The 14678-nt window shown below is 48.7% G+C and overlaps 1 protein-coding gene across 1 annotated transcript in view; it reads left to right on the plus strand.

Annotated features, from left to right (window-relative positions):
* otog (otogelin) overlaps window positions 1–14678 on the plus strand; it is a 431253-nt gene that overhangs the window by 12399 nt on the left and 404176 nt on the right. The window contains exon 5 of the mRNA XM_072517704.1: window positions 9209–9296. Coding sequence (XP_072373805.1) covers window positions 9209–9296 — 88 coding nt within the window. The remainder of the gene's footprint in view (window positions 1–9208; window positions 9297–14678) is intronic.

Raw genomic sequence — 14678 nt, forward strand, 5'->3', positions numbered from 1 at the left:
GATAGGTGACTGGTAGGAGAGTATTTTCCGTTTATATCATTTTTAAACGAGCGAAGTAAGTGGTGAGTCACATCTCTTTTTAAAGTAAGATTTACTACTGCTAGTAAGGTGAGTTAAGTCTAATCAGCATTTATCGGTATTAGCAAGATATATTAGTATTGGTAAAGGTTTATTAGCATTTAACTGCAGCCAGGTTATTAACTAACAGATAAAGGAATGTCAGCACTGCTCCAACCACTAGAGTCTACATCCTTTGCAATGTGGGAAGTCCAGGACACTCCCCATGTCCTGGATAAACATTTGTGCAAGAAGCATTGACTCTTGAAGCAGCTTCAGCTCTGGGGTTTGGAAGTTGAGCGGCAGCTGGCATAACTGTGGTGCATCCGTGAGGTTGGGAACTTTTTGACAGCACATTTATAGATGTAGACACCCTGAAGCTTAAGAATATGCACAAAGAGAGGTGATGGGTGACCACCATACCGTTAAGTAGAAACAGGCAGGTAGTGCAGGAGTCCCCTGAGTGGGTCGCACACTCCAATCAGTACTCAGCTCTGAATACTGGCATGATCTGGAATACTGATGAGAATGATGGTTTATCTGGAAAGTTCAGCCAGAGCCAAGTACATGACACCTCCGGTGGCTCATCTGTACATTAAGGATACAAGGAGACTGGAAGAGCAATTGTGATTGATGATTCGACAGTCCAGGCAATACAGAAGTGTTTCTATGGCTGCAAATGTGAATCCAGAAAAGATGTGAAGGCATTAGACAGAGACCATCATACCATAAGAAATAGTAACAAGAGCAGGCCATTCAGCCCTTTGAGCCTGCTCCGCCATTTAATAAGATAATGGCTGATCTTACACTCACTAAGTCCAATTTCTTGCATTATCTCCGTAACCCTTAATCACCCTAAGATCTATTCATCTCAGTCTTGAAAATGCTCAAGGACCCAGCCTTCACAGCTTCCTGGAGTCAAGAATTCCAAAGATTCACCACTCATTGAGAGAAGAAATTCTTCCTCAAATCCATCTTAAATGAGAACTGCCTTGTTCTGCGATTATGCCTCTGGTCTTACGCTCCCCCCATGAGTGGAAACATCTTCCTAACATTTTCCCTTTCTAGCCCTCAAAAAATCTTATATGTTTCAATCATAATACCTCTCATTCTTCTGAACTCCGAGGAGCACATACCCAACCTGTTTAATATTTCCTCATGTGGCAGTCCCTCCATACCTGGGATCATCCTAGTAAACCTCTCTGTATTGCCTCCAGTGATAATATATATTTCCTTAAATAGGGGGACCAAAACTGTACATCATATTCTAAATGTGGATTCACTAGTATCGATGTGCTGAATGCCCTCCTTCTGCGCTGTAACAATTCTGTGGTTCTGTGAACTGTGATTACATGCCAATACAGTGAACTTCCATAGTACTTTCTTGCAGCAGCCACAAATTAATAATGTTCTGGAAGCTTTGCTCTAAATGCGCCAGGAAGAGGGTTAATGATGTATTATCTGCTGAGATAAACTGGAATTCAGGCATTAACCTCAGCGAGAAACCAACTCAGCAAAATCAGTATTCAGCACTTTAAAATAAATAGGTCCATAACTCAGTTAAAAAAGTAGATAGGTAAATGTCACATGAATAAGATATAATAACTGTGGTGAATGTATTCACCTAAGTATGAACTGTCTGTATAGTGCTGTGACCTATGACCTGGAAATGATAATACGGTCTACTTCCAGGTACTGTACTGGAACCCCGGTGGGCTCCGCCCTCCCCGGGGCAATATATAAACCGGCCACGTGTGGGTGGCACTCATTTGTACAGCAGACACTGGCAGGCGCGTTCCTGGATAATAAAGCCTTATGTTCACTCGTTCTCACAGTCTCGCAGTGAATTGATGGTATATCAATTTATTATCCAGTGACATCACCATGGAAGCCGCTCTAAAGCCAGATAACTTGAACTCGACGCATGAGCAACAAGGCGAAGGAGATGTTCTCAGACTGGCTTCGCTGTTTCGAGGCCTACCTCGACTCCTCCGCAACACCTCCCTCTGAAACCCTCAAGCTGCGACTCCTCCACACACGGGTGAGCCATCGAATCTCCGCAATGATAGAGAAAGCTGCCACGTACGAGGCAGTGGTGGCGACCCTCAAGGTGCATTTCGTGAAGCCCGTAAATGAGGTGTTCGCACGACACCTCCTCACTACTCGCCGTCAACGCGCCGGGGAATCGCTGGACGAGTACCTAGAGAACCTGACCCTACTCGCAAGGAAACTGCAACTATCAGGATGTGACGGCCGAGGAGCACATGAAGCTGCAGATCTGGGACACCTACGTGGCTGGGTTCCGGTCTAACGACATCAGGCAGCACCTACTGGAAAACGGGACCACTGACCTGCAGGACACGGTAAAACTAGCCATCTCGTTAGAGGTGGCCTACCAGAGCCTCAGCACGGTCCCCGCAGATCCGGCGAACCCCTCGTGGACACCATCGTTGCGGCCCCCACCGGACCCGACTACGTCACTGGCCTGTGCCGCGCAGCTGCCCTTCCCTGGCAGCGTTGCCCAGCCTGCACAGCGACGTGCAGCGACTGTGGCAAAAAGGGACACTTCGCCAGAGTTTGTCTGGGCCGACCTAAAGCCCAGAAGTCAAAAACTCACTAGGCCTGACCCATGGACTCACAGGTCCGCAGACTCTGCAATGTGGCTGTGTCCCTGCCGGGAACGCCCCCTTCAGACGCGTCATCAGCCTCATACGACTCGTGGGGGCCGCCATCATGGCCGCCGGCTCCAACACCGACCGACTCGTGGGGGTCGCCATCTTGGTTGCCGGCTCCGACACCGATCGACACGTGCGACCGATGGGGGCGGCCATCTTGGTCACCATCTTTGATCCGGCATGACACGTGCGACTCATGGGGGCCGCCATTTTGTGACCCTGATACCGCCGACCATGCAGGCTACCCGCAACTTGGCGCAGTCACCCTCGACCAGTCGCAGCCGAAGCACCTGAAAAGTTCTATGATGGTCGTCTGGGTCAACGGGCACGAGACCCATTGTCTTTTCGACTCCGGGAGCATGGAGAGCTTTGTTCACCCTGACACGGTAAGGCGCTGCTCCCTTCACATCTACCCCGCATCCCAAACAATCTCCCTTGCCTTCCGGATCCCATTCAGTTCAGATCCGGGGGTACTGTATCGCAAACCTCGCGATGCAGGGCGCTGAGTACGCCCGTTTTAAGCTGTACCTCCTCCCTCACTTCTGCGCCCCCCTACTGCTTGGATTAGACTTCCAATGCAGTCACCGAAGCCTGACACTACAGTTCGGTGGACCCTTACCCCCCTCACGGTATGTAGCCTCACGACCCTTAAGGTCCCCTCCCCCGCTTCGCTCTTTGAGAACCTCACTCCCGACTGTAAGCCCGTCGCCACCAGGAGCAGGCGGTACAGTTCCCAAGACATGATTTTTATCAAGTCGGAAGTCCAGTGACTGTTGAGGGAGGGGATCATCGAGGCCAGCAACAGCCCCTGGAGAGCGCAAGTGGTGGACTTCCGGTCCGGGGAAAAGAATTGGATGGTTGTGGTCTACAGCCAGACCATTAACCGGTTCACGCAACTGGATGTGTACCCCCTCCTCCGCATAGCGGAGATGGTCAGCCAGATCGCACAGTACCGGGTGTTCTCAACAGTCGATCTGAAGTCAGCCTACCACCAGCTCCCGATCCGCCCAGAAGAGCGCCACTACACTGCCTTTGAAGCAGCCGGCCGACTCTTCCACTTCCCCAGAGTCCCTTTCGGCGTCACTAACGGGGTCTCGGTCTTTCAGAGAACGATGGACCGAATGGTGGACCAGGACGGGTTGCGGGCTACATACCCGTACTTGGACAATGTTACCATCTATGGCCATGATCAGCAGGACCACGACGCCAACCTTCAGAGGTCCCTCCAGGCCGCCCAATCCCTCAACCTCACATATAACAAAGAGAAGTGCGTTTTCCACACTACCCGGCTAGCCATCCTCGGCTACGTCGTGGAGAACGGAGTCCTAGGGCCCGACCCCGACCGTATGCGCCCCCCCACGGAACTTCCCCCTCCCCACAGCCTCAAGGCCCTCAAACGTTGCAACGGGCTATTCTCCTACTATGCCCAGTGGGTCCCCAACTATGCGAACAAAGCCCGCCCACTTATTAAAACCACAACATTTCCCCTGACGGCTGAGACTCGCTCGGCTTTCAGCCGCATCAAAGCCGACATCACCAAGGCCGCAATGCACGCGGTGGATGTGCCCGTCCCTTTCCAGGTAGAGAGCGATGCGTCAGACGTCGCACTGGCCGCTACACTCAACCAGGCGGGCAGGCCAGTAGCATTCTTCTCTAGAACCCTCCACGCTTCCGAAATCCGAAACTCCTTGGTCGAGAAGGGAGCACAAGCCATAGTGAAAGCCGTGCTGCACTGGAGGCACTACCTAGCTGGTAGGAGGTTCACCCTCGTCACCGACCAGCGGTCGGTTGCCTTTATGTTTGACAACGCACAACGGGGCAAAATTAAAAATGACAAAATCTTGAGGTGGAGGATCAAACTCTGCATTTACAATTACGATATCAAGTATCGTTCTGGGGAGCTCAACAGTCTACAGATGCCCTGTCCGCGGCACATGCGCCAGCGCGCAAGATGACCATTTTCGGGCTATCCACGATGACCGCTGTCACCCGGGGGTCACCTTGCTTACCCACTTTATTAAGGCCCGCAATCTGCCTTACTCCACCCAGGAGGTCAAGGCCATGACCAGGGACTGCCAAGTCTGCGCGGAATGCAAACCGTACTTCTACCAGCCAGCCAAGGCCCACCTGGTAAAGGCCTCCCGGCCCTTTGAGCGCCTCAGTATTGACTTCAAAGGGCTCCTCCCCTCCACCAACCGTAATATATACTTCCTAACCGTTGTTGATGGGTACTCCCGCTTTCCCTTCGTTGCCCCCTGCCCCGACATGACCTCGGCCACTGTTATAAAGGCACTGCACAGCATCTTCATATTGGTCGGTTTCCCTGAGTACATCCACAGCGACCGGGGCACATCGTTGATGAGCGATGAGCTGCGTCAGTACCTGCTCAGTAAAGGCATTGCCTCGAGCAGGACTACGAGCTACAACCCACAGGGAAACGGGCAGGTGGAGAGGGAGAACACGACGGTATGGAAGGCTGTCCTTCTTGCCCTCCGGTCTAGAAGTCTCCCGATCCCCCGCTGGCAGAGGTCCTCCCCGACGCCCTTCACTCCTTAGATCACTCCTCTGCACAGCCACGAATGAGAACCCTCACGACTGTTTGTTTGTCTCCCCTAGGAAGTCTATCTCCGGGGTCTCGCTTCCATCCTGGCTGACAACTCCGGGACCGGTCCTTCTCCGGAAGCATACGAGGAGCCATAAGACCGACCCCCTGGTCGAGAGGGTCCAGCTGCTGCACGCCAACCCCCAGTACGCCTACGTCGCGTACCAGGACAGACAGCAAGATACGGTCTCCCTACGAGACCTAGCGCCAGCAGTTCCCCTGCCAAAGCTACCCCCCCCCACAGCCTACCACCACCCCCGGTGCCCCTTATGCCCCCCTGGGTCTCCTGTACTGTCCTGCGCCTGCACTGCCGCCACCCACCACCCCCTGCCTACCCCCACCCCTCAACCGTCTCCGACATGCCGGACTGAAGCTCCAGACCACACTCACCCGGAGTCACAATCTGCAACAACCGTGCCCGCCGCATCGCCAGAGCTGAGGAGGTCAAAAAGAACGATCCGGCCTCCAGACAGACTGAATATTTGATGACCCCCACGTCACCCCCGCTGGACTTGATTTTTTTTAACAGGGGGTGAATGTGGTGAATGTATTCACCTAAGTATGAACTGTCTGTATAGTGCTGTGACCTATGACCCGGAAATGATAATACGGTCTACTTCCAGGTACTGTACTGGAACCCCGGTGGGCTCCGCCTATGGCTCCGCCCTCCCCGGGATGATATATAGATCGGCCACCTGTGGGTGGCACTCATTTGTACAGCAGACACTGGCATACTGGATAATAAAGCCTCACTCGTTCTCACAGTCTCACAGTGAATTGATGGTTTATCAAACTCAGTTAAAATAGTAGACAGGTAAATGTCACATGAATAAGATATAATAACACTGACAGTAATTTTTAGTTTTGACTGTCTACATATTCCTATTTTATTGTTTTTAAGATTTTACTTTCTTTATCTCATTGCTGAAATTATACAAAATCTGGTTTTATTGATCATGATTATTACAAAGTGTTTTTTATACTTCCAATTGTGTGGGCAGCACAGTAGCATTGTGGATAGAACAATTGCTTCACAGCTCCAGGGTCCCAGGTTCGATTCCCCGCTGGGTCACTGTCTGTGCGGAGTCTGCACATCCTCCCCGTGTGTGCGTGGGTTTCCTCCGGTTTCCTCCCACAGTCCAAAGATGTGCAGGTTAGGTGGATTGGCCATGATAAATTGCCCTTAGTGTCCAAAATTGCCCTTAGTGTTGGGTGGGGTTACTGGGTTATGGGGACAGAGTGGAGGTGTTGACTTTGGGTAGGGTGCTCTTTCCAAGAGCCGGTGCAGACTCGATGGGCCGAATGGCCTCCTTCTGCACTGTAAATTCTACGATTCTATGAATTACCGCAAAATGGACTTTGTAAAAGTGTTGAAAATATAAAATGCTTTTAGTTGTACGTTTGAAGTATATCAGGTCCTTTTTCATTATGTAATCATAGAATCCCTAAAGTGCAGAAGGAGGCTATTCAGCCCATTGGATCTATACTAGCCCACTGAAAGAGTACCCAAACTAGGTCCACTCCCCTATCCTATCCCCATAACCCCACCTAAACTGCACATCTTTGGACATGAAGGGGCAATTTAGCATGGCGCATCCACCTAAGCTGCACATCTTTGGACTGTTGGAGGAAACCAGAGCACCTGGAGGAAACCCATGCAGACAGAAGAAGAATGTGAAAACTGCACACAGACACCTAAGGCCGGAATTGAACCCAGGTCCCTGGTGCCATGAGGCAGCAGAGCTCACCACTGTGCCACAATGTAGCAGTTTGAAATTTTATTTCACACCCAAATTTTAACATGAGATTAATTTTTCACAGTGCTGAATTTAGGAGCAATTTTGTATATTTTGATTTTTGAATATAGTAAATGCATGGTTAGGTAGATTGTTACTTAGATAGGTATATGTGGGGATTTTATTTTATGACATGAATGCTGTTGTGAAATTATAAAAATAAATGTGTTTCTTATAACAGTGACTATAATATTGGGTTGAATTATATAAGGTGCTGGATTCCCTTGACCCATGGAGATCACTGGCTGCCTGAACCCATTTAACTTGGCTGGAGACAAGGGGCGAGATTCTCCGACCCCCCGCCGGGTCGGAGAATCTAGGGGGCTGGCGTGAATCCCGCCCCCGCCGGTTGCCGAATTCTCCGCCACCGGAGATTCGGCGGGGGCAGGAATCGCGCCGCGCTGGTTGGCGGGCCCCCCCGCGATTCTCCGGCCCGGATGGGCCGAAGTCCCACCGCTAAAATGCCGGCGTAGATTAAACCACCTACCTTACCGGCGGGACAAGGCGGCGCGGGCAGGCTCCGGGGTCCTGGAGGGGGCGCGAGGCGATCTGGCCCCGGGGAGTGCCCCCACGGTGGCCTGGCCCACAATCGGGGCCCACCGATCCGCGGGCAGGCCTGTGCCGTGGGGGCACTCTTTCCCTTCTGCCTTCGCAACGGTCTCCACCATGGCGGAGGTGGAAGAGACTCCCTCCACTGCGCATGTGCGGGAATGCCGTCAGCGGCCGCTGACGTTCCCGCGCATGCGCCGCCCGGAGATGTCATTTCCGCGCCAGCTGGCGGGGCACCAAAGGCCTTTTCCGCCAGCTGGCGGAGTTGAAATTCGTCCGGCACCGGCCTAGCCCCTTAAGGTTGGGGCTCGGCCCCCAAAGTTGCGGAGCATTCCGCACCTTTGGGGCGGCGCGATGCCCGACTGATTTGCGCCGTTTTGGGCGCCAGTCGGCGGACATCGCGCCGTTTCCGGAGAATTTTGCCCAAGATTTTTCACTTCTGATGAACAAGAAGTTCCACCTCAGAGATCTGCCAGCCAATCAGAGGCCAGCAACTCTCGAGCACTTAAGGACTGAGACATACTTGAAACGAGAACAAAAACAGAAAATGCTGCACAATCTCAGCAGGTCTGACAGCATCTGTGGAGAGACAATGGAGCTAACGTTTTGAGTGTAGATGACTCTTTGTCAAAGTCATCCAGACTCAAAACGTTAGCTCTCTTCTCTCTCAAGAGATGTTGTCAGACATGCTGAGATTGTCCAGCATTTTCTGTTTTTGTTTCTGATTCCAGCGTCCGCAGTAATTTGTTTTTATACTTGAATTGGAATTTGGATATGCGCTTGGGGTCTTGCCAGGTTCCAAGCTGGCAGGCGCCTGCGAGGGGGATGAGGGTGGTAGGGAAGTGGGGGGCTGGAATTTGAGAGATTAATGTGGGAAGGACAACCTAGAGAGCGGCCCTCTGATGGGCCAGAGAGCCTTTAGGGGGGTGGGGGTGATCCATTTCCTGCCTTCCGCCAGCCCACACGGGGTAACCTGTGGGCTGGTTGCCTGGCATGGGCCTCTCCTGGTGCTGGTGCAGCAGCAAGATGAGATCCTTTAGTGAAAATTAATTGTCCAGTTAAGAGGTTCAATTGGTCTACTGTTTGGTCGGCTGTTGACACCTTCCCTCACCTCACCACTGCTATAATTGCAGCGGTGAAAGGCGCAGGCGGGTAGAAGGCAAGCAGGCTACTTGTTGGATTTAACAATCAACCAGCATATCCTTTGACAAAGAGTCATCCAGACTCGAAACATTAAATCCCTTTTCTCTCCACAGATGCTGTCAGACCTGCTGAGATTGTCCAGCATCCGCAGTAATTTGCTTTTACCCCAGCATATCCTTCCCCCCTGCAACTTCAATTCTGGTACAGGGGGAACAAAAAAGCCTGCCTTTTGAGTGTGAGGTCTTGTAACAAGATTCAAATGTACTGTTTTAAGTTATATGTACTTCAGTGATCATAGGATGACATTAACTGTCATAGATTTAGAAGTGTTTAGATTTTTGGGAAATTAGCTTTAACTTCCTTTTGAACTTTTGCACTTTATTTAGACACTTCAATCACCTGCTGTTCCTTCCTTTCTCTTCGGAACCACAGCTAGTGCATGGAGGTCAGCACCTTTGTATGGGGCATCGAAAAGTAAGTAAGGATTGTAAAATTAATTGCTTAAATTTCAATGTTCACATCAGACGAGATAAAGTTGTGTATTTACCTGTTCATCTGAACACTGAAGTTTTGGCTAAAGTGACCTGACTCGATGCATGTACATTCCAAGAGGCGCAAAGGCAGTGCAAGGAAGTATTCACAAACTTGGGATTCACATCAGGTATAGTAGAACCATGGGAAATGATTTGCCACTTATTCAAGACAAGGTAGGTTGGTGATCAAAGGAATTTAAGGCAGAATGAATATATAAATGTGATTTGAACTATTTGTCTGCCTTGAGATTAAACTCCAACAGAGATTGAACGTTGAGCTGAATGACCTGCATCCATATTGTAATTTCCATGCATTTGTACACTTGTGCTGAGTAGCAGAAAAGTACCATAAAACTTAATAAAAACAGTAAAATAGAAGCTGCTTTCAAAAAACCCAACAGTCTGAAACGAGTTTGTAGAAAATCAGCAACTGATTTTTCACTGTCTCCTATCTTCTTTCCACTGAAGTTCATAGAACAATAGCTTGAGCTCTTTTTAGAGACATCCTCAATGAACAATAGATCAAATGTAATAGCAACGGGAACTCTGGCCTATAAAAGCCACTTATGCTAGAAAAATCCATAACATGAAAAGCTGATGATCATTTCAATTGTCCTGAGCTTTGTCTTTGCATTAGATGCTCAGCTGAGCATTCAGTTCAGAACTCATCTAAAACGGAAGCTGAGGGCAAAAGATGGAGGTGAAGATTAAAATGTTTGAGTATGGATGTGGCAAATTGAATACTTGTTCACAGCCGATTTCACTTTAACATTTTACAATCTGAAGAAGAAACAAGAACAATCTGATAGATCAGTTCCAAACCTAGGAATCTGGATATTCTGGATTCCTGCCTTTGTTTTTGTTTTGGGATTTTACTTTCAAAGTTGAATTTTAATTGGTTATCTGGCACTTTACATAATAGCAAATAGCAAAATTGAAAGCCATGAGCCTAAAGGATCAAGGAAAGTAGGGAAGAATCAGGTACTTACAGGCCAGTAAGTCTATCAACAACAGTGGTAGGGAAATTATTGGAAAAAATTCTGAGGGACATAATTAATCTCCACTTGGAGAGGCAAGGATTAATCAAGGATTAATCAAGGATAGTAAACATGGCTTTGTCAAGGGGAGATCATGGGTGAGATCTACCTGAAACACAATGTGCCATGGCATAATGTGATCAATAGATGCCGGATGATCTCTCTTCCTGGATCAAACCAGCTCGCCACACCTCACAAGATCTAACACGATCTCACGGGAGGTTGCAATGTGAATCTTGCCGTTGTGGGCGGGGTCACCTTTTGGCAAATCTGCATTTAAGAGTGAGACAGTCAGCCTCACTTCAATATGCATTCTCATGAACTACTCAAGGCGTGGGATCTAACGGTAAAATGGCACAGTGCAGGGCGGCTTGGTGGCACAGTGGTTAGCACTGCTGCCTCACAGTTCCAGGGTCCCAGGTTCAATTCCTGCCTCAGGTAACTGTGTGGAGTTTGCACTTTCACCCTGTGTCTGCGTGGTTTCCTCCTGGTGCTCCGTTTCCTCCCATAATTTAAAGATGTTCAGGTTAGGTGGATTGGCCATGCTAAATTGCCTCTTAGTATCCAAAAGATTAGGTGGGGTTACTGGATTATGGGGATAGGTTGGAGGCATGGGTTTAAGTAGGGTGCACTTTTCAAGGACTGGTGCAGTCTTGATGAGCCTAATGGCCTCCTTCTGCACTGTAAATTCTATGTATAATCCATGAGCTCCCTTGCCGTGGAGATCTCGGGCGAGCGCCATTCAGTGCTGGTCCCCACAAAAGGGGACCAGAAGAAACAACATGCGTGGGATCTCCCCAGGGATTGGAGGCCTCCAGGTACTTGCCCTCTGGGCAGGGTGGCAATCTGGCACTGTTTGTGGCACCTTGACACTGGCAGTCTGATACCCTGGCAGTGCCAAGGTGACAAGGTGGCACTGCCAGGATGCAAGGCTGGCATTTTTCACATGCTGCAAGATTGGGCCCTGGCGGTGCTTTGTGCAGTTGAAGGGTGTGTGTGTGTGGGGGGTGGGGGGGGGGGGGTGGAGTTGTCCTGAGGAACCCTTATTGGTGAGTTGGGGCTTTGTGGGAGGGTTCAGGGGTCACGTCGGATGGTCTTGAGATTCGGAGTTCCAGTGCAGAAAACGAGATTAAATGCAGCCTTGGCCGCATGCTCCCCACTGAGGCCCTGTGTGTACCCAAATGGCTGTTTGATAGCGTGGTGTTTCTCATTGCTCTGAGCGGCAGGAAACACCCTGCTAATCACCTGCGCAGGGGACTCTGTTCCCATGCGGGTAAATTGCACCCAATGTCTAACACATTTGATTGATTTTTTGCAAAGAGGTGACTAGGTGTGTAGATGAGGGCATTGCAGTTGATGTGTCTCCATGGACAACTGGAAGGCCTTTGACAAGGTTCCGCAAGGGAGATTGATCAAGAAGGTAAGAGCCAATGAGATTCAGGGAAATTTGGCAAATTGGATCCCAAGTTTGCTTTGTGGCAGGAAGCAGACAATGTTGACTGAAGGTTGTTTTGTGTCAGGATATCTGTGTCCTGTGGTGTATCACAGGGATTGGTGCTGAGTCCCTTGCAGTTTGTAGAGTACATTAATGATCTGAACCTGAGTAGGTGGCATGATCAGTAAGTTCGCAGATGACACAAAAATTGTTGGCGTGGCAAATTGCAAGGAGGAAAGTCTTAGATTGCAGGGCTTGTCAGATGGGCAGAACAGTGTCAAATGGGGGCACAGTGGCAGCACGGTGGCACAGTGGTTAGCACTGCTGCCTCACAGCTCCAGGGTCCCGGGTTCAATTCCAGCCTCGGGTGACTGTCTGTGCGAGTTTGCACTTCCTCCCCGTGTCTGTGTGGGTTTCCTCCGGGTGCTCCAGCTTCCTTCCACAGTCCAAAGATGTGCAGGTTAGGTGGATTGGCTATACTAAATTGCCCCTTAGTGTCCAAAGGTTAGGTGGGGTTGCTGAGTTATGGGGATGGGATGGAGATGTGGGCTTAAATAGGGTACTCTTTCCAAGGGCCAATGCAGACTCGATTGGCAGAATGGCCTCCTTCTGCACTGTAAATTCTATGATTCTATGAAATAGAATTTAACCCTGAAAAGTTTTAGTTGATGCATTTTGGGAGGTCTAACAGGGCAAAGGAATACACAGTGAATGGTAGGATGCTAGGAAGTACAGAGGAATCTTGGGGTGCATGTGCATAAGTACCTGAAGGCAACAGGACAGGTGGATAAGGTGATTACGAAGGCTTATGGGATACTTGCCTTTATTCGCTGAGGCATAGAATATAAGAGCAGGGAGGTTATGATGGTGCTGTATTAAATGTTGGTTAGGCCATAGCTAGAGTACTGTGTGCAGTTCAGGCTACCACACTATATGAAAGATGCGATTAAGCTAGAAAGGGCGCACTGGAGATTTGACATGATGTTGCCTGGGTTGGAACGCTGCAGCTACGAAGGGAGGCTGGTTAGGCTGGGGTGGTTCTCCTTAGAACACAGAAAGCTGAGGGGGGACCTGGTTGATGTGTACAAAATTATGAAGGACATAGATAGGGTAGATATGAAGAAACCTTTCCTCTTAGTTGAGGGGTCAGTAACCCGGGGGCATAGATTTAAGGTAATGGGCAGGACGTTTAGAGGGGATTTGAGGAAAGCTTTTTTCATCCAGAGGATGGTGGGAATCTGGAACTCAATGCCTGAAAGGGTGGTCGAAGCGGGAAACCTCAAAGCATTTAAGAAGAATTTACATGAGCACTTGAAATGCCATAGCATACAAGGCTACGGACCATATGCTGGAAAATGGGATTAGAACAAATAGTTTCTTGAAGGCTGGCATGGCCAGAATGGGCCGAAGGCCCTCTTTCTGTTATGTAAAATTCTATGACTTTATAAATCACTGGCTAGGTTACAGGTGAAATAATGTGCCCAGTTTTGGGCACAGCACTTAAAGCAAAATGTCAAGGGATTTGAGAGATGCAGAAGAAATATACTAGAATGGTACCAGGGATCTGGGATTTCAGTTATTTGGAAAGACTAGAGAAGCTGAGCTTTATCTGCCTAGAGAAGAGGAGATCTAATGCAAGTGCTCTAAATCATGAAGGCTTTGGACAGATTAAGTAGGGAACAAGGCTGGTAACCAGAGTACATAGATTTACTGCAAATGGCTAAAGAACCAGAGGGCTAGGAGGAAATTTGTTTGCCATCATTATGATCTGGCATATACTCCCTGAAAGGCTGGTGGTTGTAGACTCAATAATGACTTTCAAAAGGAAATTAAGCACTTGAAGGAATGAAAAATGCAGGGTTGCGGGGAGAGGGCAGAGGAGTGGAACTAATTGAATAGCTCTTTCGAAGATTCAGCCCAGGCGTGAAGGGCCAAATTATCTTCTTCTTTGCACCTCATTTTAAGATTCTCTGAGCTACAATGCTTCCCAATATCCTAATGGATAAAGTTTTGTCCTTAAGGTCCCAGGTCTGTGCCAAACTAACTGATTACAGACAGGACGATAGTTCCTCCAGGACAATTGGCCTCGGTACTCCTGTGTTATGGAAAGATCAGACCTGTCTAGGTTTTCACTTCTAATTATAGGCAAATAGATTAGATTATTAAATAGAGGATAATTTTTGTTAGTATGTCAGAGGTCTGAAAGCCTTGCCAAGTGCAATTTAAACAGCACAGTATTTCATATATTACAAATTGCATTAGCTTCCTCTATACTGCTTTTCAGGATGTAGTTTAGTGGCGAGTCATAATTTCAACGCACCATCTGTGGGAATTGAATTACCCCAACTTAGGAAGCAATTCAATGGCTCAGTGACTCTGAATACGACACAGCTGCTAGGGGACTGAACTTCAGCCATTTTGCGACAGCACAATAATTCACATTGTACAAAAGAACAATCCATCTGCTGAAACTCCTGTTTAAAACAAAAATAAATGTTAACATCTTGTTTAAATTCTACTCTTGACTAATAACAATTTAATGTAAACCTTCATCTGATATATTCTATTGTTCAAACCTGCAATCTTTATTATTATGGTAACAATTATTAACACTTGAGATTTCTCGGATAGCTTTCACCACTTAAAGTAGCTGCAAGTCGAAAACCACTTTTGAATCATATGAGCTACATTCATGGTATTAAAGATATCGGGTGGGATTCTCCAGTCTTATCTGTGGCGGAGCCCGTTACGAGCTAAAACGGGAAATTTGGCGCTCCAGCAATTACTCCATTCACTTTCGGCGGCTCCAGATAATCTCAGCTGTGAATGAGGACAGAAGAGTTTGACCAGA

This window comes from Scyliorhinus torazame, chromosome 10 (genome assembly GCF_047496885.1).
Source record: "Scyliorhinus torazame isolate Kashiwa2021f chromosome 10, sScyTor2.1, whole genome shotgun sequence".
NCBI classification, from domain to species: Eukaryota; Metazoa; Chordata; class Chondrichthyes; order Carcharhiniformes; family Scyliorhinidae; genus Scyliorhinus; species Scyliorhinus torazame.